This window comes from Bacillus rossius, chromosome 15 (assembly GCF_032445375.1).
Source record: "Bacillus rossius redtenbacheri isolate Brsri chromosome 15, Brsri_v3, whole genome shotgun sequence".
Lineage (NCBI taxonomy): Eukaryota > Metazoa > Arthropoda > Insecta > Phasmatodea > Bacillidae > Bacillus > Bacillus rossius.
Window position 1 is genome coordinate 27256360 of NC_086342.1, and position 27061 is coordinate 27283420.

At 37.6% G+C, this 27061-nt stretch overlaps 2 protein-coding genes across 4 annotated transcripts in view; one reads left to right on the top strand and one right to left on the bottom strand.

Moving 5' to 3' along the window:
- Positions 1-27061, top strand: part of LOC134539682 (DNA ligase 3) — a 454246-nt gene that overhangs the window by 272961 nt on the left and 154224 nt on the right. For both annotated transcript variants that reach the window (XM_063381877.1, XM_063381878.1), the window contains 2 exons: positions 24467-24800; positions 25199-25462. In XM_063381877.1, coding sequence (XP_063237947.1) covers positions 24467-24800; positions 25199-25462 — 598 coding nt within the window. The remainder of the gene's footprint in view (positions 1-24466; positions 24801-25198; positions 25463-27061) is intronic.
- Positions 1-27061, bottom strand: part of LOC134539683 (uncharacterized) — a 71516-nt gene that overhangs the window by 31102 nt on the left and 13353 nt on the right. The window contains exon 2 of one of the 2 annotated variants that reach the window (XM_063381879.1): positions 11782-11899. The exons of the other annotated variant lie outside the window; for it this stretch is intronic. Coding sequence (XP_063237949.1) covers positions 11782-11875 — 94 coding nt within the window. The 5' untranslated portion in view covers positions 11876-11899. The remainder of the gene's footprint in view (positions 1-11781; positions 11900-27061) is intronic. 2 annotated transcript variants of the gene reach the window in all.

The following is a 27061-nucleotide window of genomic DNA, read 5'->3' on the forward strand; positions in this document are numbered from 1 at the left end:
ATTCAGACTTGATTTAGATTGTACAAAGCACATTTCTCTGGCGCACGTGAACATTTCAATCATTTTACCTTTACGTTCTTTAAATGATCAATGCGACGGGGAATTTTGATTTAATACAATTGTTTGTACATACCCCTTTGCAGTTTTGCACTGTTTGTCATGGAAAAACTGCAAATACATTGCAAAATATAAAAACACATCAAAATTAAAACAAACTCACATAGAACAAGTCTAAATCAGCTGATGTCAAACTTTAAATATGAGACAGCACAGAAAATTCCGCGGAAGGAATTTAGTCATGAAAAAAGAACACAGTCGGCTAACAGCGACTTGACAGCTCCAACAAGAACAGGTAAAACGTTATCGGACGTTACCAGAAGTAAATGTTATTTTTTTTTGTACTCCCGTTTACTCTGTAATCGTTGTTCATGCTACAAGCGGTTAACACAAACTAAAGAATGAATCACAAAATATTTCATCTCTGATTCACGGGAGATTTCTATTTAGCTAATGAAACAACTCCTTCAACTCCTTTATGGCTTATTTTGTGGCGTGACGTGAAAATGCCGTGTTTTTTTCCCCCACCGTACGAACCATGGTTTTTGCTGCGTTTGAATGAAACGAAACAATGGTTTCATTCCGCGAGGGAAATGATTTTACTTTGAATCGTAGTGACACGTGCTTTTTTTTAATTTTTTTTTTACGTGCGTACATAATGCGGTGTTGCGACGTTTCGTCCTGTCGTTATCCAGGATGCGATTAAGGTAAAGGCAACGTTTTAATTGGGTCGTGTTAGGGGCGGATGATTAGTGCAAACATATCCGTGCGTTTTTTTGTTTTGTTTTTAGACGAACTGTTGGGAAATGGGAACCAGAAAGCGTGCTCGAAATTTTATGTTACGATAAAAAAAAGTCGTTACTTATCGATTATCGTTCATTCTCGACGATTCCGTATTTTCAGTTTTCGAAAATCGTTGAAAGCTTTCGTTTCGGAACGAGAACTTATCTGTATGATATGAATATGAGAGTATATCATAAGTATTATATGAATATGATTTTTTTTATTGTAAAAAATTCGTAAAATTACATGTAAGTCCTAAGATTTAGTAATTAAACATTTGTGTTGTATTATTTTAAAGAAATTTGTACAGCTAGTGTATTTTTACATAATTAAAAAATATAAAAATGCTACAGGCTTCGGTAAAAATACACGATTGCACAATTGTCTAACGGGTTAAAATACACGTTTGTATGCACAGACGAAATTACACCTACAAGTGTCACATTAATCCATGTCATATATAGGCACACACACATACATAATTGTAAAAGTGCAAAATATTTATCAGAGTGAATTTACAACTATCAAGGAATAAATAAAGCAATGTGTTTTGCAATAAATTTTTTATATCATAAAGTTAAAATACACTGAATTTTTTCCTTATTGAGTACTCAGTTTATATCAAAGTTTTAGAATTAATTAAAATTTTAAAATAAAATTTATTTTGGTTATAGTACAATTTCGGATCACAAAAACATTCGAGTACTTACTTTATTTCAATGTTTTACGTTAAAAAACAATTGGATAGGTTACACAGAATAATTACTTGGGCCAATGTTTCTGATTGCGTAGCCAGTTTATTTCATAACTCTTTAACGCATATCTTCAAAATCAAAAATATTTTGGTAATTGTACAGTTTTAAATCACAAAAACAATCTACTGCTTACTTTATTTTAATATTTTATGTTAAAATGCAATTGGATTTGTTGCACAGTACAATTTCTTCCAAGAACTATGTGTTTTATACATATTAAAAAAATAAAATATTTTGGTAATCATTCAGTTTTGCATCACAAAATGTCCCATTCCTTTATTTATTAAAAAATATTTTAAAATACAACTGATACACAATAAGGAACAATTAGCAAAAAAAAAAAAAAAAAAACACCAACAGCTATGGCACGTTTGCCAAACCATAGCAATTCTACTTTTACACTTTTGATAGTACTTTTATTTGAACATTCGAGTAAAAATACACCATCATACGTGGGCGTAAAATTACAGTAACATTGGTGGGGACACTGATGCTAGATACATTTTGTGTAAATTTGTGTAAAATTCACCCGTAAATTGTGTACATTTTTTTAAAAATATTGTATCGTTTCTGAAAGAGAGGGAACTAAGCTACTGAAGCGAATGATGCATTTTATGTATATCTTAAGTATGATAAAATAATGATTTCATATCGTTTGCTTCAGTCAGGAGTCCGTGCCTCAAAATATGCCAGAAAATAACAAACTAAAAGATTTTACTAGTTTAAATAAATAAATAAATAAATAAATATATATATATATATAAGCGAGTCTTTCAGTACTAGCCAGTGATGTGTAAACTTCTAACTTCGGTAACGAGCAAATTTATGTGTTCTCATTTTGCAAATAAACTTATGATACGAAACGAGGTCACGAAATTCAACGTAGAATTATTTAAAATAATGCCAAGCGTGATATATATTTATTTATTCGAAAAAGTATTCTTTTTACGGGAGGACGGTAAAATTTTTCCCCTTTTTAAAACCTAAACTCTAATTATATTTAACAAGATGGTTCTATTGATTTATCAGGGCTAGCCAAACAGCAGGAGAACCAAAGCATTGATCGCATGTAATGCCTGAACGCTGAACCTGTGACCTAGACCATAATTATCATCGCCTGCGTTTTTGAGGTTATAATTCTTTAGGCACGATGAGGGTGAAATTTTAGTATGCACCAGAAATGCAATAAAATAAGCTCGCATTACACATAAGAAATTTAGCAGGTTGAAAGTCCAATGCGCATTCATGCAGAAACTGCTATAGCCACGAGCCACAGTAGTCAAAATGGCGGACCCACGTGTTTAAACATTCACCCGTACATAATAACCTTCGTGAACATCCGGGAAGGGGGGGGGGGAGGGGGATGGGGTTTTTGTACTAAGTCATGATATAATCGCATCTTAAAAAAAATACCTATTAGCCAGGAAAATCGTGTTAGAACAAACTAAGCGTCAAAGCTTTGAATATATATACTGTATAGAAGTCGCCAGCCCAGGTTAAAATTTCTAATACGGTTTTGAGGTAGTTGGTTAATTCACCGCCGCAATCGCCACCATCTCTAGGGCATCGACTTCTGGTGGTCCCTAGCGGACAAGTGCCGAACTCTTCAAACACCCCTTCCCCCTCCCGTTGAACGACCTCGAGCTGCAGTGAATGATGGGTGTGGGGTGCGGGGAATGACAGCGGGCGACAGTGCTGCATTCTAACGTGTACACAACAACTAAGACGATACATGGCGTTACGGCAGCGCACTGCAGCGGTGAAGTTCCCAAGCTGCTCATTTTACGCTCTTGAGAAACGTAGAGTAAATCCTATCCACTCGCGACTTCTATACAGTATATATATTCAAAGGTCAAAGATACTAAACATTTTACTGTTTTTTTTTTTAAGCATTACGAATGCGGTGTTAATGTTGAAGTATTTTTCAAACTGAAAGCTGCTGTCCAACAGATACATTGAAACAAAATTAACCTGCAACATTTTAAAACACATATTATAACACTAAGTATATATTGTGTATAAATATATATAGGCTTAAACGACAGAAATCGGTCTGTAAATACTACCTACAAACAACCTTAATCTTACTGAGCTGATTTAAGATTTATCACTAAAAATTTATTCACAACGTTAATTTATTCAACATGGCGTCGAATACATTTAGGTTAAAAAGTTCTGGTGTATCGACAGTATGATGGAACTCTGCGCTGTCTCTACATTTCAATGCTAACTGATTTGTTTCAAAATTGTAATGTCAGGACCCTAACGTATTTTTCAAGATGTAATTATTTATTTTTATGACTCTAAATTATAACATAAAGTATTATAGGATATTTGTACTATTATAAAGCTTACTTTCGCACACCAATACGCTTAGACAATCTCCCAATGTTCACGAAAGCAATTTATACGGTTGAATACTTGCAGTGTCGTTTTTTTTTTTTTTTTTTTTTTTTTTTAATTGAACGCTGCTTAAAGGGGAGGGATGAAAACTGAAAGACTCCTTCTTTGTTTTCTTTGGTCATAGATGTTTTCTTTCGTTTGAATTTCAAAATTTTGGCTCTGTTAAGGTATATTTTATAATTTAATGGGATGACTGAAGTGAATAGTATCTAGCTGCTATAAAGTTATAAACATTTTGAAGTCATTGACGTTTAGTATTGAATCGACTTGATAGAATTTCTACCACTATAATAATTATTATTTTAATATACACTATCTAATGTCCTTTAAAAATTTGTCAGTTTTTGATCTCTGCCTAAACAACAAATTCCCAATATAAAACAATAGACAATTATGACACAAATTTACAAAAAAAAATTTATGACTTTGGGTTCCTAGTCTCTTTCCCTTAAAGGTGTCTAATATATGCTTTAGTTTTAGAGGGATTTATTAATTGGGATTTTTTTTAGTATGAATTTAACTTTACACCTTGGTGGGAAGTAAAAAAAAATGAAATCACGAATGAAGGAGTTCGAGAATTTTAGATTGACATTCAACTTAAAATTTTGACGGAATTTATTATCTGTTTTCATTAAGTCGGAATTCAAAACCTTATAAAACTTCTGTTTATATTTACTATGTCCCATTAGGGCGTAATAAAATTTAATAAACGTAATTACATCGACTTTTTTTCCTGAGTGACAGGGGATTAAGGCGTTATTCTGATAACAGCTTTATGAAGGAAGAATGAGCAATCTGCTGCTGGACTAAGGTTTTATCATTTAACCTCATACTTTAATTATCATGACTCGCCACCCCCAGCCAAACTGCCTGGTATTAATACAACTTTCCGAGATTAAGATGATTTTTTTTGTAGGCGTGGCATATTAACATTACAGAGCAGTTTACGTGTTTGTTTATAATTACATGTTGCCAATTTGAGACCCAGTCTGTGTATGTATAAAAATAACCATTTGAAACGAAATTTTCATTAAAAAAAAACAAACAAATATATGTTTTTAAAAATAATATTCGTTTTGTCTGTCTTGTCTGTTTCGTTTATTTTTCCTGTCGATCGTTTGTTCCGGTTCACTTGAAAACTACTGAATGGATTTCAGTGAATATTTTTTGGATGTAAGTTCTTCCGCTTACATTAAGATTAGGCTAATATTATAAAATTTTACGCCCTAAAGGGGTGAAAAGAGGTAAATATGGTTTTACGCAACATAAATAATTTCTCCGAAATCAATCCAGCGGACGTTTACATATTAGTTATGGAAATTAAACATAAAAGACTACCAAAATATTTTATTTTACTACAAGCATGATGGGAAGTTTCAATATAATGTCTCAGATACATTTCAGAATCAACCACAATGTAATATTGCCAAACGAATCTTGCTGAAATGTATCTGAAACTTCATTTATAGACATGAGTACTATGTGTTCAATGAAATGTTTATGAAATATTCCAGAAACATGACAGTTGAAATGTAATTTTTTGACGTGACGTCTAATAAATCGATGAACGCCGGCTGCACGCACGAAAAAGTGTCCCGTTACACACATTGTTCCGTTACGGTGTGTCCCGTTACGCACATTGTTCCGTTACGCTGTGTCCCGCTACGCTCATTGTACGTTTGTGCCGCATCGATCTCTCTTCAACTCGACTGTTTATAAAGTGAAGTGAAAAGTTAATGTGTTTTTCATTGCTTATTACAACAATTTCGGCCATAAAGGTTAATTATTCTTGCATTTTTAAAATCTGATTACTAGTATATTTTGAAGTATTTATTCTTTTATTATTAAAATAAAAATGATTCAATTTTATTCATAAAAGTATGCAATCATTTCATCAATGTTTTGTTGTGACGTCTTCACGTTAAACTATCGTCCGTAAACCGACTTTACAGACAACCAATATTTTTTTTTTTTCGGCCAGGGAACCCTATGATCGACTTTTCTTTTGGCGGAACCCCAACTCCTCCTAAGAAAGTTAATTCGACAATGATTTTGCCTGCTTCATACGACATTCGTCCTGACTTGCGGAACCCCACGGCTCCGAGGAACACCTTTTGGGAACCGCTGGTCTAAAGTGATTTCCAATGCTGTATTCACATTTGAAGTCGCACCTGTGTTTCCGTACCATGTGCGCCTCTGCCTGAAGACGGGAGCAGATAAACGTCGCTTGTTTCTGATTTGGAAAACTATTGTGTTTGTTTCGTCTTTTCGTTTTGTCGTGTTTTTGTCTCGTTTCAACTGTCGTGCTGAATTTTTTTGGGTTCAATATTTTTGTGCTGCCATCATTTGTGGGGGTTTTGCCGTTCTGTTAGTCCACTTTTCTTTGCTTTCCTTTGTTTGCTGATTATATTCCTGTTATGGAATATTATTTGGTGTTTATATCCTGTTGACAACAGCGATTTTTTGCTTAATATGTGTTTTTGTCTTTTGGTTTTTTTTTTGTAGTTTTCGTCTACAGACATACATGTGCTTAGCAATGACGTATGTCCAAAAGCTTACATCAAGTCATACACTCCCATTGCACAAATCTTTCAAAGATAATTTCACATTTGTAGTTGGTTATAAAACTTTTTTTTATTGCTAATAATAAAGAAAGCATTTAAGATAGAACAATGAGCATCTGGATAGTGTTTAATTGAACAAAAATTTCTACAACTACCGCAAAACTTTGTCACTGTGACAAAATGATTTCGTTGAAATAATTGTGGGTAACAGTCTTAGATCCCATGAAATTTTACGACGTTTTATTTTAATAACTTACTTCAATGACATCGTTTTGCGACAGCAACAAGTTTTGCTGTTGTGATAGATTACTATCCCATCTTAAATACTTTTTTTTTAAATTATTTTTAGTAAAAACTTGTTTAGCCCCAACTTTAAAGGCATTTACCAACCTTGTGGTGGAGGGGGGGGGGGGGACTTTAGACTATTTTAGACCTTAACTCGTATAAATGTTTAAAAAAAAAATTTCGTGACTAAACCTGAATTCGAATAACTTTGTAGGAATTGTCCTGGCTTAATATATATATATATATATATATATATATATATATATATATATATACACGTATATATATATAAAAAATTAAAATGCTATATAATCCACTATGACGGGGGGAAATTTGGTTATCCTTAAATGGGATATTACTCTGTCATCTTTATTTTGGCAAATTATCAGCCATAATTGCGCTTTTTTCCCCTAAAATTACCTATCTTGATTATTGGCAAGCCAAGGCAAAAAAAAAAAATAGTAGGATCTCTAATGGCTTGTATTTTCCGCGAAAATATTTCGAGACTAGTTGGTGTGTTAAAAAAAAAAATGTAGCATCGTCTAGAGTTTCGTGATTGGTTGGGAATATTTCAAGTGCGTAACTGCCGTATGTACGCGAATCACAGCGAATCAGTGCGGAAGCGAACCTAATGGGGGGGGGGGGGGGGTTGTATTCCCCTGAGTGGCCCGGCCAAATAAGGCAATGACTTCTCTCGCAGACGGCCGAGATCCGCTGACGAGGGCGCAAACTGTTACTGTAAGGTAATGATCGTTCAGTCGCTAGCGATACGTTTCCTGTCCAAGCTCTGTTGCGGTGTTCTCGTCTGATGTTGACGAACAGGCTCTTCTAGCATGCAATCAGTCGGAGTGAATGACAGAATTTTTTTTTCTTCTCAAGCAGGCGGTTGCCGATGACGGAAAAGTAAGTTACACTGGGCTACGGATGTTGGCTTCCCAAGTATCTTAAGGTAGGTCCCGTGGTTTGCAGAGCCATTGAGTTAAATAATACGTGTACACTGCCAAGGCGAATGTTTTGAATAAAACTTCAAAGTATGGGCGTCCCTAGATACGTTAGTTTTCCGAAAGTGTATTTCTAGGAATATTATTTTTTGTATTAGTCGGTGGTAAAGATATAAAAAAAAATTACTTTATATATATATGGCCATATTTTAAAGTTCTATACCTACTTTTATTTAATTACATGTACTCTGATATGACACAGAAATGTTTCTAGTGGTATAAAAAGTTCGTAATATAAGATGAACACTGAATGATGTACACGTGTACTGGCTCTAGAAAGATTGTAGTATTATCTTACGTAAACTGTCTTAAATTATGTAAATATATGTTGGTAGTGGGAAAAAAATCTAAAGAAACCGTGATTATATGTTTTCCCAGAAAATCTTCAGAACGGGGAATTTTTATAATAATCCCCTTAAATAACTCTGACCTGAGAAGGACGTAGCTTCCTTCCGATGCGGCGTGTTTCTGTGAGGCTTGCGCGTCCCGTCGACTTGAACACCAAAGTTACTGAAAACACGGAGGTACTGCCATCGCTTCGGCCCATATTTATACGGCCCTTGAAAGTGGGAAAAGAGAAGGGGGGTAGGGGTCTTGACGGCGGGCAAGCGTGGACCGGTAGCTACCCCTCCAACCCCCCACCCCTCTCTCTCCAATTCGTCAACCCTCTCTCACTCCCCCTCCCCCCTTTTGGGTCCCGTACAATCATACCTACCCCCTGCTCCTTCTGCTTCCCACGCTACCTCTCGGTATTCGCCACTGTCCCGTCTCCCTCCCACACCTTCCCCCCCCCACCCCACACACCTCTCCACCCCCCCCCCCCCACTTTTATCCAGTTTTCTCCCCTTCTCTACCGCTACCCGCCCATTCAACCCGACTTCCCTTCAGTCGGTTGATCTTCTCAACACCTGTAACCTGTTGCTGATTCAGACCGCAAGATGTAATGATTACGATCTCTCTCCCTCCCCCTTTTACTACCTTCTCTTCACACACTCTTTCTCTCGTCTCGCCCGTTGTCCAGTCTCTCGATTCTCTGGGCGGACAGTGATGTATAGCCAACCCCCTTCGGATTTTATTTTATTTTTTTATTTTTTGGCCGGGTGAAGAATATTTCAGGTGTGAATCCGCCGTGTGCATCGCGTTTTTTTAAATGTATTTTTTCCCCCCCAACACGGTGAATCAGAGTCATGACGTTCCATTCTACACACACACACACACACACTTTTTTATTTTTACTTTACCCGTCGCTTTTTGAACGCACGTCAGCAGAAGAAGACATTTATTTGTGAACGTAGGCGTTTTGATTCCTGTTTTTTTCTCCGTGTAAATATTTCTATTTATAATATATATATTTTTTTTTACTCTCTAATCGAGCTGGGTCGGTGGAATGTCAAGTTTCTCGGCGGTTTTTGATATATATATATATATATATATATATATATATATATATATAAACTTTTGAGTTGACGATGGTTTTGGGTTCTGTGGACCATGAAACGAAAAACTATATAAAAAATATTTTCCGAAAGTCTCACCATGGTAACGGCTACAATAGGTAGTATTCATTTGAAATATACCTTAAATTCTAAAAGTACTAACACGATCTTGATTGATGAAAGTTAAAAGTTACAAACAGAAAAAACTTTTGTCAATCCGAATATCCAAACAAAGCAAATGCAGTGACCAGATTGAATAGGCATTTTAGAATTGGAAACTTTTTATTTTTTCCGGTTGTTTAAGGGTCACATCATGGCAGGATGATTCTGCGATGATTGGTCGTTGCCTTACGCAGTCCTGAAACCAGCTTATAGGAAATTTTTCCACACCCAAAAATAAATTCCGTACCTTGTCTGGAATCGAAACCGGTGACATTTGACCCACTAGCCAAAAGTTGTCTGTAACCACCGAGTCAATTTTATATATATATAATCATTTAAACTTCATTTCACAACACGTGATCAGGACGGAAATTGTTCAGAAACACTTGAAGGTACTTTTTCTTTATAGTCGAGTTTAAAATTGAGCAGTACCTGGTTATGAGATTACCCTGTGTAGTTGAGTTGTGAAGACATTAAAATAAACTGGGGAATTTGTACCGAGAAATATACTATGTGTTTATTCAGTTTTATACTATTTTGAAAAATGTAAGTATGTACTTGGTACATAACCTTAAGAGTTTTTTTCTCGAAAATGTGAATATTAATGTTTCTTGAAATTTTGTTTATATTTTACAGCAGTTTCATAATTGTGCCAGTCACTATGTATATATTTGATAAAGTCTTTTGTCACCAACGAAATAACTATTTCGCACAAATATTTTACAATTTTTTTTTGATCGTACGATTTTAATGATCGGGCGTTAGATGTACTTCATACGGTGGCTGTGCACCAATATTATTTAAAGTTACATTAATCACCTTGTTTGATTTCTGAAGCATTCGGTTAAGACTTAGCAGGGTGTCTGAATTCAGTTCAGGGAAGTTGGAATTGATCAGGAAAATTTACTTGAAATCCTGAAAAAGTCATGGGAATTCCCCATTGGTCGTTTTTTGAGGGGGGATATATCATGCTATAGTTTGCTATCCCCCATACTGTAATTTATATTATTTAAGCGGTGCTTTAGTGAATATTAATACACTTTATAAAATGGCACATGCAAGGTTCTGTTTAAATTACGTATTTTTGTTACGGGAATGGTGGAAACATATTGTCGTTATTTCTTTAGAAACGTTAAATATGTTAATTATAATAAAATATTCAAGGAAATGTGAAATTTTGGGCATGAAATTTCGGGGAAATTGTTATGCAGAATTGTTTGGGCACCCTGCTTAGGACTGAAAACTTGGCAGTCATAGCACGTGTAGCTGTGAGTTGCCTGACGGAGGATCAGAACCCAGGACTTACAGCAGTTCTGTCCAGGTGTGTAATGACCTTGACCGCAGAGACTGTCAGCCACTTGCCAGAAACGCGTGTTTCGTAATGCGTGAACGTGTTAGTTAAAAATTTTGGGCGAGTTAATTTAGTTTGTCGAGCTGCGAATTACGTACGGCATAGCAGACCGTGGAAACTGCCAGCTACGCTGCTTGCAAAAAAAATATTTTAAAAACAAAAATGCGTGGTTTCTTTGAAGATGACCGAGGCTTTCGTTTGACGCCTTTATTCAATTTACGTTCTGCAAAGCTTGTACCGAGCTAAAACTGTGCTACCTAAATTCTGCAGCACACTTTAATGCTCAGAGTGTGTCCGCAACTTCAGGGTATGGCAGGACAACAAAAAAGAATAAATAAAGAAACCATATATTAGGCACATAACTGTTGATTATTAGATTTGTGCGCCACTCTTTCAATTAAAATTGTGTATTAATTTTTAAAGTAAGTCGAAACTTAGTAGTAGTGTAGGCTCAAATCGCTCAAATCGTCTAAACCGTTCAGCCGATCGCCATGAAAGATAATAATCATGGATATTTGAACACGGAGAATATTTTCGCGGTATTCATTTTTCTATAACTGATAGATGCCGCTGCAGCGCACCAACTTCTAAACCGTTCAACCGATCGCCATGGGTTAACAGAAAATCATAGGTCATAGACATGCAAACAGTAATTGTGTGTAATTTCTCTATGTCCACCACACTATAATATTGCTTTAACTCGCGGACAATAGTATCACCCTATGTTCAGCCCGGGCAACGCCGGGTACTGCAGCTAGTTACATTTTAAAGCTGTGTCTAAAACTGTTGTTCTCTATGGCGTGCATCTGGCAACACAGCACACCGAAACAAGGAAGGCGCTAATGGCACGAGTCGTGGAAAAAGGGAGTTAACGCCCATGTGAATGGACACTGCAAACTAAGGATGAGAAAGTCTGAAGGACCTACACGTAGTCAGTTGGTAAGGAACGGCTCAATAGATGTGCTGCGCAAACATCCTACCTACCAGGGGCTCGTGTCGTGCGGGTGGCGGTCCGCGGGCGGCCAGGGGCTATCGCAGCAGGCCAGCAGCAGGAGAAGTGATGCTCGCATACTATCATCTCGTCGGCGGTCGGCGCACGTGTCTGAAACATACGTGATAGCTACTTTCACGATTAAAAAAAACACTCTGTCGTTTTAAATCAGTGGACTGTTGCGCAATCATAATTATACTCGTATTAACTCTTTCTTGACTAAGGATGTGAGTGGGAAAATTCTACGAGGAAAGTTTTCCCTTCGGAGAAACATTTTTGGAAAATTTTCCTTTTTTCCACAACCAATACGGATTTACGTAATTAAGTTAGGTTGACTAAATTCCTTCCACTTTATATTCTGTGCTGGTTGATATTTGAAGTTTGACATATGCTGATTTAGGCTGGTTCCCTCTGGTTTTTATGGTTTCATTTTTATTTTGGGTTCTTAAAGTTTTTTTTTTTCCATTGGAAAGATGCAGCGTCGTGTGTCCAAAGAATTGTATTAAATCATTGATATAATTATCTAAAAGTACAACAGGGATAGCTACTTTCAGGCCGTCGTGTGATGGATGGGAAAGGAAGGGGGGGGGGGGGGTCCTAAACCCCCGAGGTGTGGGCCCCTGGCGATTGGGAGTACCGATTTATTTTCGAGATTATTATTTTCATAATGCGTGAGTTTGCCCCAGTAGTAGGACAAACACTAAAGGTCTATTGATGATATAATTCATTGGAAACCTTACAAGACATATGATACGCGCATATTCACTTTTATAGTTATGGCCGGTAACGTAAAAGTCTTTACACAGAAAAAAATTTATGTAATTTTACAAAATATTCCTTTTGAAAGCAGTTCCCAAGAAATAGTTTGTAATACTACAAGAAAGATATTGTAACTTTGTACAACACATGGCTATGGTTATTTTCGCATACATGAGATACGTTTATCGAGATAATACTGAGTATTTCTTACGAAAATCGGTGCTTAATTTTATATTTTAAATGCTGTTTCATTCAAGCAATTTTTTTTCAACCATAGAAAAAAATAGAATAATCAATCATTATACTTTATTATGCTGTATAATTCTTATTATGTGCGTAGTCAATTCTCGAAAGGTATTCAGGGAATGGTTTACAAATAACTTGAACTATTGGCAGTACTGTGACAACACAAGGCATAGATGGGCGGGTAAGAATCCGAACCCAGTATTACTGCGCACACTATTTGTAGTGGTACAGTTGTTTACATAAAAATGCACAAATGTACCATTATCAGTTATTTTTACATGAATATTTCTGTTCCATTTACAAAAAATAAAAATAAAGTGTAGAGTATTAGAAGTACGCATCAAAAATCAATAGGAGGATCGATTACTTAGTTATTTCGACAGCCCTTTTAAAAAAAGACACTTATTAGTTGTTTAAATTAGTGGAATGCTGCAGAAGGATACTTATACTCGTATTGAGTGTCTCTTGACGGAAGATAACTAATATCGATGTGCTTGAAGCGGTGACAGTTGTGCCAAAGGCTTTTGAATGCTTAAAATAGCATTTATTGTCTACGACCTTTCATATGTTTATGCATCTTTATCCAAGTTTTCGCATTGAAACACTTAACCAACATATATATTTCTCTAGGCTATTTGTGCTAACAACTATGTTACAAATTCTTAAAATCAAAAGTAAAATTTTATTTTGTAAAGTGTGTAAAAAAATAATTTCCTAATGTGTGCTAGCGCATCACCAAAGCCATTCTGTGTACTGATAATTTTTTTCTTTTTGGTTAAAAGTTAAAATTTTCTAAAGTCTCTTTTTAAATAAAGGCGCGACTAATATGGCATCTAACATAGATATGTAGTTCCAGCAAGTTGTATCCCGTTTTGATTCTTTTAGTAAAAAAAAAATTGGTTGTCTATAAAGTCGGTTTACGGACGCTAATTTAACGTGACAAAGTCATAACAAAACATTGATGAAATGATTACATAGTTTTATGAATAAAATTGAATAATTTTTATTGAATTATCACTATTTTGTATGGATTCAAAGAAGGAGTGAAATGAAATCAACAATTTAATTGATAAATTTACTTTTATTTGCACTCATTAATTCAAATATGTTTATTACTTAACGAAGAGATTATTTTAACTATAACTTTTATACATGTTTGCTATTTAACTTGTTCCAATCTGTGTTATTCTGTTAAGGATAGGACGATGATAGAAAAAGTAGGAAACGAATGGGAGTGTTTAAAGGATGATGTGAAAGAAAATGGCCTACCCAACACCAAAATGCAGCTAAAAATAATATATTTGCGCCACGGACTCTGCAGCAATACTAAGAAGAACGGGTTAGCAAAGAGCAATGAAAATGTTACATTGAAATGCATGAAAACAAAATTACGCCACGGACTTGGTCGCAATGCTAGGAGGTTCAGGTTAGCAAAGAGCAATATGAAATGAGCGTAAAGGGACACAGCGAAACGGGACAATGTGCGTAACGGGACAATGTGCGTAACGGGACATTTTTTCGTGCGTGCAGCCGGCGTTCATTGATTTATTAGACATTGTCTTGTCAAAAACGTTTTAACTTTTCGTCAAAACGTATCGTTACATGGGATACTTGTAACAGAACTTAAGTTTATTACTAGTTGGCACCAGCTCCGTGATACCACCAGTGACGGATTTTGAACCACTTCAAAAACCACCTCTTGAGCTCTTCGACCGCGTGTATAATACCACTGCGTTAGTGATACAGTTGGAGTCAGGGAAGGATACTATGCATCATCAACGATGTGATGCCCGGTTTGTTATGTTCAGTACAGGAAATACCTATTTTATACGATCCATCTTTGAAGGACTACCGCGACGACAGTTTGATTTCAAGAACGGGGGAGGAAATAACGTAACGGAAACGCGGTGTTTAAGCTGGCGCGCGGCGTCGTGTGTAGTCGCCTCGTGTTGCCTCGTGTCTTGTATTGTCTTCTTGTCTGATTCTTTGTGCGCCGAGCCTAGGGAACCAGCTAAAGATGTCCCTGGAGTAATCTTTGGAAGACTCGGGGAATTTGAAATCAGGATGACCTTGCCGGGAGTCCCGAATTCGCATTTCCCCTCATTCCTCCCCGAACCCAGCACGGTTTAGACACGAGGTGAGTTTGTGGGTCTCCGTGTTTTCAATGGAGGCAGGTGCCGCGATGATAAGCCCAAAGGTGTGGTCCTCGTATGCACGACTGCTTGGCTCCCGTATGATGGGTTATCAACATGTTTTTCGGAACACCCACATTATTGTAGGTTTTTAAAATCGCGTGAACAGTTCTGAAAGGACTAAATTTCATGGAAGTGACTTGCTTAGAAACTGAAATTGTAGTTGCAACTGGCTGACCGTCGTTGGGCGTTATCAAGCTCCTTTATTATCCGAATTGTTTTCGGGTTTTGCAATTCTGGGTGGTGGTGATGTAAAAAAAGTGACTTAAACTATTATTACAGCACTTCTTTCTCCTGGGAAAACTCCCAACTCCATGGGTAAGTGCACTGCGCCCGCATCTCAAGGGTCCAGTGTTCGAATCCCAGTCCTGCTAACCTAATTTCTGTTATCCATTGTTTCGCATGAAATCTTTCTAGGATAATTTTAGAATGCCGGGATGGTACCTCACTACAGGCCATGGCCTTTTTGATGTGTGACATCTTAGCTCTCGGCATACTGCATTTGGTTTGGTAAGAGTGAATGCGACGGATGTCAAGGAACGGAAAAGGTGTAACAGATTGTGCTGCTATCTATGGCAGATGGCGCGAACCAAAGTTCGTAGAACCAAAGGGAAACTTTACAATATTAAATGTTCAGTGTATTTTAACAAGTTGAGTAGTATTTGAATAAATATCCTTGTTGAAAATCATTTTCAAAGATGGGGTTTAGAAATTAAAAAAAAGTATTTTCGCTCTTATCGGAGTCGTTTCATTGTATATTTTAAAATTTTGGCTTGCTAGTCAAATGTGTCGATAGTGTTGACGTAGCTGCTCCGGCAGCGAATTCTAGCATGTGATCTGCGTACAGAAATGCAGTTAAAAACACAATTTGTGTATATTTATTACGCTCGGCATTATTTTAAAGCATTAAACTTTAAATTATGTTAGAGTTTCGTATTGAAAGTGTATTTAATACTTAAGAACACACGTTACCGAGGTTAGATGTTACACATCTCTGGCTAGTACTGAAAGACTCCTCGTCGCTAACATTTTTTTCCCTCAATTACTACCAGGTTTGTTTCCATTCATCATTCATTTAGAAGGAACGTAGTTTGCATGGAGATATTAGTATTTGGAGAAGGTGCATGACGCAAATGACTTAGTCACTCTGGTTAGCAGTTGGTTAGTAGGACAATGCTTAGCTGCTTAAGGCTAGTGTGACAATTTTGTCCAATAGCTTGGAATAAACTTATCATGAAGGATCGTAAAATTTCCATCTGTGGTGAGTGTAATGAGACGAACATGACATCAACTACGAAATAGCACGGAACTGTTATAACTACGGAAGTTTTGCTGTTCTCGAAGCGGCGGGAGGGGATTGGTCTCATTTTGACCTGGGGTTATTTACACGGTGGTTGTTCTTCCCCTTGACTTCGTACCTCCACACGGCTGGCGCACGTCATCGCGGCTGTCGGGGCGAGTCGCTAACACACCGGGCGCGTTGCACCGCGCGCAATGATGTTTGCTCGGCGCTATTTTCCGCCCCCTGCGACGATCGATGCGCGCGGAAACACCTGGCGGTTCCGTCTTCCCTTCATTCCCCCCCCCCCCTCCACACCCTCGCGTCCCCGCGACACGATATAATCTGTCAGTTGTTAGGCGCGAGATGAGTCCATCAATCACATCGACGTCTCGGCCGCGGGCGTCAGTACGGCCTACCGTGACTCATGGCGTGGTTTTTGAATTTTTTTTACTAATCTCGCACGTTGGTAGCCCTGTGACCACTTTGTCAGTTACCTGATTAAAAAAAATGAGACACCCGTGACGAGTATTTTTTTATTTTTTTTATTGGGGTGTATTATTGATAGTGACGTGGGACGATAGGGCGACTCTTGCTTGTACTTCTGGCAGCGCATAGACTGTGGATTGGCGCGCAGTCTTCTCGTCGTGCATGGAACATTTCGGAGATGGACATGGAGATAAAGGTATAATACAAGTCCCTTGAGTGCATTCGCGAGAATAAGTTTTATTGGCAGATTTAGTTTCCTACGTTCACATTTTCACATGATCGCTATTCAGTTCCAAACATTTTTTTTTTTCGTAACTGTGCACTAGTTTATTTAACCCCTCTCTCTGCATGGAAGTTTGCCGTCTGGGAATGGAACGGACGCCTCGGCCATCAGGCATCACGGACTTCGAATGTGCAATGCGTGTAGCCTAAATACAGGCGCTTTAGTAAACATCTCCGGAAAACGTTTAAGCGACCTCCGTCGAAAAAAATGATGGTTACCTTTTTTTTTTGGGACGAAAAGGGCTTCATTTTAGTTGACTTAGTGAAACGCGGGTCAACAATTACAGCATAAATTACAAAATTACGATTATCAACTGGTTTAATTTCCAGGCGGTGAACTTCTAGGCAGAGGGTTTAAAGAAACTTGTGCAGCGTTACGAAAAGTTCTTGGAACCGAATGGTAATTATGTAGAAATGTAAATTAAGTCTATAGTAAACTAAAACTGCCAATAAAAACTTCTCGCGAGTTTATATTTTTTTTTTGATGACCAACCGTAGCCTACTTTACGAATAGCCCCCGTAGTTTGATATGATAACATAACGTCGCGTTGCACATTTTGTTACTCTCTCAACTTAACGATTTTTAGGCTCTGATTAAATAATTTCCTTGACTTATCTTGCCGGCTTTAAATAAGTTTCACTTCAGTAGCTATTTGAATTTAAAATAACAGCAAAACTGCATTAAAAACTCATAATGTCTTAGACACAGATGTGTTTGTTCTGTTTGAGGAAACTATTATGAGATTACCGTGAGATCTTACCCGGGGGAGGAGTTATTTTGTAAGTTTTGTGCTCACACATTAAACTCAATGAGACCTACTCGATGCGCGTGAAGGTAACCTGATCGCTCTCTACGTTTCTAGAACTCCGAAACGTGAAAATTCCCGCGCCTGAAGCACACAATATCCGCCCGCCTCGTTAACATACGTCCGCACCCACCACTTCCTCAGCGTCGCAGACTTAATTAAATCGCGTTCGCGAGCGTGTTTTGTCGTGCGGGTGGCATACCCTGCCCCCCCTGCCCCGCGCGACCTCGCGCCTGGGAGAGTCACGTGGCCGCGCCGCACGGGCGCTTGGCGGGTTGCAGCGCCCCGGCGCGGCAGGGGCAGAGCCGTCGTACCCACGTGTCCGCCGCGGCTCGGGACCCGAAATATCTGCACGCCTCGGCTTGTGGACTTCGTGCGAGGGGGAGGGGGGGGGAATCCTCTTCCCTGAACCCGCCTTCCGTTTGCTGCAATTATCACTGCCGATAGTGATTGGAACAACAATTGCATTATTAACACAAGTGCATCTATCAGTAGAAGCAGTGCGACGAAAAATTTATTATAATTAGTACAACGAAAAAGTGCAGAATGTAAAATGAAAGTGCATAAAATCAGTGTCACGCGGGTCAGTTTTTGTAATCCTTTAGTGTTTTAATCTTGGTAATGTAACATTTTGTAATCAGTAAAAATCACAATATGTACATTTTTTTAAACATAAATTCATTTATCATTAATAATCATTACCAAAAAAGTACTTTTACATTAATATTTATATTAAAAATATTTCAGTTATTTCTAATATTTTCATGTAAGTGCTTTACCGTTGTTACTACATTTAAACTGCTCTAATTATATGCAGAAACTCAAAAGATTTTAAAACCAGAACAAACCAGTGGTCAGTGAGGTCACTGAAAGACAATAAAGGTTGATGATGTGAGAATGGAACATTGACGGAACGAATTTGTAAATGAAAGGATGGGGTGGGGGAGAGGAAATGGGAACACACCCTGGAATTCCTTAGATTAAAGGCAATGTTCCATACGTTTCGAACTCGCGAGAATTAACAGTTGGATCGTGACTGGACTGGAACCCGGATAACTTTTTTGGGAGGCGAGTTATCTGACCACTCACCCGTAATAAATATATTTGAATTAATGAATGAAAATAAAAGTAAATTTATTAATTAAACTGTACATTTCATTTCACTCCTTTGTATCCATACAAAATAGTGATAATTCAATAAAAAAAGATTCAATTTTATTCATAAATTATGCAGACGTAGATTTTATCATACAAAAGATAGAAAAATTAAAAACCAATCTTCCTCAAAGAATATAATATTTTTAATGCCTAACTGGTTTGGTTGCAAAAACCTATTACGGCTCAGTCTCAGGCCGAATATGATATTTCCTTTTATTCTGGATCAATTATTTCACCAATGTTTTGTTATGACGTTGTCACGTTAAACTATCGTCCGTAAACCGACTTTACAGACAACCAATTTTTTTTTGTATTTTATTCTGTTGTATTAATTTATCAGTGCCTGCCTCTTAAAGGCTTTGACTGATGGCAGACACTCACATTCCAAATTAAATTATTTTTTCATAATAATAAAATTAAATATAATTATTTATAACTTATGCCAAACGACGGGTAACACAACACCATAAAAACGGTAATATCGGGAGAGAAATCGGCGACGACCTGTCTTATGTATGGAAACATCTCAGAATTTGACTGGAGTTATTATTTCAGTAAACCCAGGAAAACTGAGAACAGGATGGTCGTATCGGGTTTCGAGCCGGAATCCCCTGAAATGCGAGTCCAGTGACTTAACACTGCGTCACCTCGCTCCATGCTTTATTTATCCAAGGTGGTCCAAAAGTCACTGAGTGGTTATAACTGTGAATAACATCTTTTACTTATCATAAGTTTCCATTGATTATCACGAATAGTATTCCACACATAAGTGTAAACAATTTCTCATCTTTGATGTTAGTATCTGTGAAAAATCAACGGAAACTATTGAATAATAAAGTTATTCACAGTTATAACCCCTTCGTGACTTTTGTCCCACCACATACTTTAAATATTCAATCAGGCTACTTGAGAAGTACAGACAGCATGCATATTATCATAATTTACGCTTCTTTCTTTAGGAGGTGATTTTGTAGGTTACGTACAAATAAAAATTATATATATATGATTTTTAATGTTATACTTTATTGATTGATACTGAATACTGGTCATATCATTATAATATTAATAAATAGTCAATATTAGTGATATAAATTGTGTTTATTAAATTTGTCAGGTGTATTTATACAAGTGAGGTTATATTTCTGTGTGCATAATTTATTTACATTATATATTATTCCATTATTTAATAATATTTTAATTAATTATATTAAACATGATATTTATGGATTTTCATTATTAATTAAACTGTATCTGATTATTTTTTGAATTAAATTATTTTATACACGTGTTTATATTAATATTAAATAGTGAGTATTTATTCAATTTTTTTAAAATTTTGATTGCATTTACCAACCGTATTTATAGTATCACTCCAGTCTTTGTGTTATTTAATTTATATTAATTATTTGCATACAAAATTAAACTAAGATCTTATTAAGCCAAGTAAATATAAATTATAACGCGTCTACAGAATTACACGCACCCATTTTATATTCAGGGAACTTTTACTAATTTGCAGAAGTTTTTAACAGTACGACAGCAGTAAAGTTCTCAAAAGTAGTAAACAAATGTCACTTGCAAATAAACACATCACGATTACTCACGAACACCGACAGCTTCGTTAATTGGGAGTTGCTTGGATTCTGGGTTGTCGCCCGCTTCGCAGGCAAAGATTTCACCAACGTTTCGGTCAACTTTGCAGTCGCCATCATCAGGGAAAAACAGGCACCCGGTGAGGTTCTTGGAAAACTCCCCTGCCTTAAGTTGCTCTCGCCTGGGAAGGGAGTGTCTCTTGATTGGCTGCAGCCGGGGGCCAGTCAGACGTTGTGTGCGCACACAGAAAACGGACCGGCAGTGGCATGAGGACACGTTGTCCGCTGTGGCTGCCGTGAGAAACTGACGTCTGAGGAACATTACGCGACACAGAACCATAGAGTGGTGGACAGCGCACAGAGCGTTGGAAAAAAAAAATTGTTTGTCTGTAAAGTCGGTTTACGGACGATAGTTTAACGTGACGTCATAACAAAACATTGATGAAATGATTGCATACTTTTATGAATTTAAATTGAATCATTTTTATTGAATTATCACTATTTGGTATGGACACAAAGAAGGAGTGAAATGAAATCTACAATTTAATTGATAAAATTACTTTTATTTGCACTCATTAATTCAAATATGTTTATTACTTTAATGAAGAGATTATTTTAACTATAACTTTTATACATGTTTGCTATTTAACTTCTTCCAATTTGTATTATTCTGTTAAGGATAGGACGATGATAGGAAAAGTAGGAAACGAATGGGAGTGTTTCAAGTTTAATGTGCCTCGAAAAAGTCAAATCGATGGTTGTTCCAATCGAGTGGATGAGAGATAGATGCGACGCAAGCGTACAATGAGCGTAACGGGACAATGTGCGTAATGGGACACTTTTTCGTGCGTGCAGCCGGCGTTCATCGATTTATTAGACGTTGTCACGTCAATAACACATGTTTCAATAACTTGTTAAGAACACTCTTTTTTGTCCACTTGTGTGTTTGATTATCCTTTGTTTAGAACGAAACGTAAAACTCGGAAATAAAAATACGGCGTAGTTTCTACGAAGATTCAGTTATTTGAAATTGAGAATAACTTTTCGTTTATTTTAGGTTGATTCTTCTTTGAAAAGTCCGTAAATTTTTCTGTAATTTGTAACAGTGCAGGAATCTTTGGTAGTCGACGGGCACTGAGTTTATTCGCTTCGAACGTGAACTCGCAATGAATATTTTAAAGAATCTAGTTACGTCTAAAAAAATAATAAATAAATAAAACATGTGTACGTGGTCGCCACGCCCGTTAAAAGTGAAATTCACAGATAAGAGAGATAGAAATTTTTTTAGGGTACTCTTATATCGGAAAAAAAACGTAATGCAAAAGTATGAGACAGTACGTAAAAGAATACAAAAGCATTGGAAAGTATGCGAAATAATGCGCTGCTTTTGCCACCTGTAACCGGCTGTAAATATGTTTCAATTAAAAACTCTTTATTTTCAACCCCCACTCCGAGCAATATTAGTAACATATATTACACGCGTTAACTGTGTTACCTGCTCCCTTCCACTACCCAGTGATTCTAATATTACCCTACCGGATGTAAAAAGAATTCGCCTAAAAAATTGGTTGTTCGTAAATTTCGGTTTACAGACGATAGTTTAACGTGACAACGTCATAACAAAACATTGATGAAATGATTGATCCAGAAGAAAAGGAAATATCATATTCGGCCTGAGACTGAGCCGTAATAGGTTTTTGCATCCAAACCATTTGGGCATTAAAAATATTATATTCTTTGAGGAATAATTTTTTTTTTTTTAATTTTTCTATCTTTTGTATGATAAAATCTACCTCTGCATACTTTTATGAATAAAATTGAATCATTTTTATTGGATTATCACTATTTTGTATGGATACAAAGGAGTGAAATGAAATGTACAATTTAATTAATAAATTTAATTTTATTTGCATTCTTTAATTCAAATATATTTATTACTTTCGAAATGTTGCGTGCGCCGTATTTATTTTTACAAGTACAAAAAAAAAAAAAATTCGCAGCTGCGGAGATTCGAACCGATTATCTTTGCTTTGGAAGTTATCCATTCTAACCAACGGCCACGAGACCATATTAAGAATAATTGTTTCAGATGGCATAAATTAATAATATTCTACGCACGATATTTGTTTGAATTTCTTTTAACTAGCATATTCTCTGTTGGACTCGAAATATTTACACGCTCGTGGGCTCATAACTATAATACGGTGTGTGATTTAGTTGATAAAATAATAACTCATGACAAATAATTACCAATGTCAAACTAAAGCTTGAAAATTATCATACCAGCAATACATATTTAGATACACAGCTAAAACAATACTCATACAACAGTGTTTAAATATACTGATTTACACTAGTAATCAAAATAATACGTACTTGTAAGAACGCCATTTCCTTGCGAATATACTCCCGTGGCGCGGGCCACAACAATAACCTCTAACCAGTACGCCGCCACGTGCCGGCCGAGTTCTCTGTACCGTTCGCAACATACCAGTGAGATGCCACGCATGCGTATCCGTAGTGGGACATCCGTAGTGGGACAATTTTTCGTGCGTGCAGCCAGCGTTCATCGATTTATTAGACGTCACGTCAAAAACCCTTCTTCTTCCACGAGTTTTTTTTTTACCTTGCTTTAAACGAAACTTGGAAGTAGGAGCCCGAAGTAGACTTTATAAAGATCCAGTTATGAAAACCTTCGTTTTCTTGGGTTGGATTGAGTGCTAGACAAACAGAGAGCGCGCGACCATCAGGAATCACCGTCGTTTGTCAATGCATGTTCAATAGTAGAGGGAAAATTTGATATGACATGGAAATAATTGCAACATAAATTATTTTTGCGCCACGATGTCAGGATGTATGTCTTTAATTATTAGTTGAAAGTTTGTAGTATTTTTTGGGGAAAGTCCACCAATTTGGAAAATGGCGGCAAAAAAAAACAGTTTTAATTCCATTGGCCCTACCTTTCTACGTAACCAAATTTTATGAATATCCAATAAAATGTTTGAAAGTTATCGTCGTACAGTCACATAGTACAAACATAAATACAAACGTCGATCGCTCTGGTTGTTTCGGAGACCTCGCTTCGCTAGGTCGATTATTGGTTAAAATTCCCCTTTAGTTTTCTGTAATTCTGATTAGAGTCACCCTAAACGGAGATGTCACACTTGCGCGACCGGTCGCCATGGCCAGGGACGCCGGATTGTTCGTCGCTGTGTTTTCCATATTCTTCTAGCATATGTCTGAGTAGTATAGTCATGTCGGTTCTGGCACAGGCTTCAGGCTCAGGTGCCGGCAGCAGTCTTTGATTGTGTCGTCGCGGTCGCCACATCATATGTTCCTTGAACTTGAATCTTGCAGCCATATTGGATGTCTTTGACCCGGCCGCCATCTTGGATTTCGCCATTTTGAATTTTAAAGTCGCATCCTCCATATTGAAAATTCGTAATTATTATCCGAAAAATTCTGTAATCATTAAAAAAATTATAATAAAGGAATTGCAATTATAATTAATAACAACTAAGCCACGAAACTACAGAAAATAAGTATAAAAGCCTGCTGTCTTTATTAATATTACAGTTATTGTGATGGGTTTCCATTCCTCGCAATGGTTTTGTGTTATGGGTAGAGAAGATTTAGTGGTTTTATTTTTAGTCAAATTTTCGTTTTTAAAACGGATGTCTTCTGTGTTATTGTTTTATTTTTACAAATCCTGTTTTGTATACCTACTTACTCCACCAAAAATATGCAAAACATTTCACTGTGAATTATCAGGAGCGGGGCGTGGAATAATTAAGTGAGATCCGGAAGCGTTGAGTTGCAGGAGCAAGACCACGTGGGTCGTGCGGTATGTGAACAAGTGTGTCGGGTGTGCCCAGCTGCGGGAGATGTCCGACGCGGAGGCGGGCGGCGAGGAGGAAGGCGACCAGAAGAAGTTCTTCGCGGAGCGCGCCAAGACGGGGCGAGCCGCCTGCAAGAAGTGCAAGCAGAAGCTCGAGACGGGCAAGCTGCGGCTGGCCAAGGCCGGCTACAACCCCTTCGGGCCGGGCCTCCTGAAGCTGTGGCACCACGTGGCCTGCCTCTTCGAGGTGTTCTCGCGCCAGCGCAAGACCACGGCGCGGATCGAGTCGCCGGAGGACATCGAGGGCTGGAGCGACCTCGAGGACGAGGACAAGGACGAGATACTGCACTTCTTACCCGGGTGCTCCCGAGGTGACCTTGACGCCCTGTTTCCCCATCCTGGCTGTTGTGCCGCCAATTAGCAATTTTTGGTACAAATTTAAATTTGAATTTCGAACCATAATTTTACCAGCCATTTTGCAGCTAAAACTTTAACTTTTTCCACTCTCTGTACACTCCCATTTATTCATTATCAGGCTAGCCTCCCCAATCTGTTCCCAGTAATAGATCTCATTTTTGCAGAGTCTTTGCAAGCCAGCTTGTGTCTCTTCTTATCCCTGTTTTTGATGCACGCCCATCGACTGTCACGCAGTCTCCCAAGTTTGCTTCATATATAATGTATGGGTGTGTTAGCTTTGCGCTGCCAGACACACAGTCTTCCAAGTTTGCTTCACATGTAATGTATGGGTGTGCTTGTTTTGCGCTGCCAGACACGCAGTCTCCCAAGAAGAGGAAAGAGGAGGCGTCTGGCGATCCCAAGGCCGGGTCCAAGGCGGGGAAACAGGCCTCTGGGGAAGGGTCCCAGAAGGCGGGAGCGCCGCTGAAGAACGGCAAAGGCGGCGGCGGGGGCCGCGACCACAAGGACAACTCTTTCCGCGAGTTCCGCAAGCTGTGCATGGACGTGGAGAATGTGAGCAGCTACACGGCCAAGACGGCCGTCGTCGAGAAGATGTTCACCAAGGGCACGGACGGCGGTGAGTGTGCGAAGCGACGAAACACAAGGAACGCAGGACGCCAGAAGGGCAATTGTTACTTATTGCGTATCCTCGCATCACAAAAATATATTTTTACTAAGTAGAGCAGAGAGTTCAGTGTGTGGAGCAATGGAGTTGATCCGCCATCTTGGATTATGTCATGGCGGCCATATTGGATGACCTTTGACCTTAACCCCCGGCCACCATCGTGGATCCGCCATCTTGGAGTCCACCATTTTGTTTTCTGCCATTTTGTTTTCTATTTATTTCCTCCATTTTGAATTATGATGTCACTGTTGGAATTTTCGTTCTGGACGCCATCTTGAAAATCCATATTTACTATTAGAAAAGTCGGAAAATTTTTTTAGTTTAGTAAAAATTAATTTTATAAAGTAATACAATTTGAATTAATACAGGAGTTACATCATGGAGTTCTGAGTCCTCGGTTCGAAACCGGTAAAGGAAAAAACAAAAATGGGGACCGATCCTTCTCCCATGGTGGCTATTGGTAGACTGAACTCCCACCACTAATGCCTAGGTATATATATCGCCAGATAGTATGACATCAGGTCCGCCATCTTGTTTTAATCTGCTGGAAGCCGTCATATTGTTTTCGCCTGCTAAAGTGGACTGGCGACATGTTAGTTTAATTTTTATCTGCTAGAGTGCAGTAATCATTTATTACAGTGGCGTCCGCCTTCTTAAAATTTGGGCGCCATCTTGAAAATCCGTTATTATTTAACTAGACTCAGTATCAGTGACTGTCCGCGATCATAGTATTCTTGCTGAAACTTGACATACATTTCATATGCGAGAAGAAATCTTCCGGTTTCAAAGCCCATGTTCATGTAAATTACGGGTAGCTTCCGCAGTTTAAAAATATTTTTACATTATGTATTTGACAGTTATAGAATATGGAGTGGCTCACTCCTGCATTGAGCTGCTGTCTTCCAGTCTGAAGCCAAACGATGAAGTATCTTGATTTTCCATAGCGAAGCTAGACTTTACTGCCCAATTGATATGCTGACTTTGATGTAAGGCAGTGCGCTCGTGTTCTTTCATGCATCCTTATGGCCTTTCAGGGGGTTGTGACCCTCCTTTCAGTTGAAGTTTGATGATAGTAGTTAAATCAACCAACTGCTGTTCACAATTTTTCCGTGTATTTTATTACCGCGAATTGATTCACTTGGACCAATTACAGATTAAATATTTCTTATTTACATCGCGAATAATCTCTTGGGCACAAACAAATGATATCGAAAATGTACTTCTACAGAGTGTTCATAAAATAATGTTTTAGTTTCAATGGTGTATTTTAACAGTTTAATTTAGTCTATTTGCAATAAATCATACATCAAATTGAATGTAAACTGAAACAATTTTTTTTTTTACAAATTTGCAGTATGTGCACCTTCAGTTATACGGCACACATCCAACCTAAAGTACAATTCTTACTACACTTTGGTTAACACGTCCGGATCAATGAAGTAATCGCCTTTTCAATTCTGTCTCTTACTCTGGAAAATCATTAGGTAGCTTTGGAACGTAGATACGATCTTTTATAAAGCTCCAGAGAAAAAAAAATCACATGGCGTCATG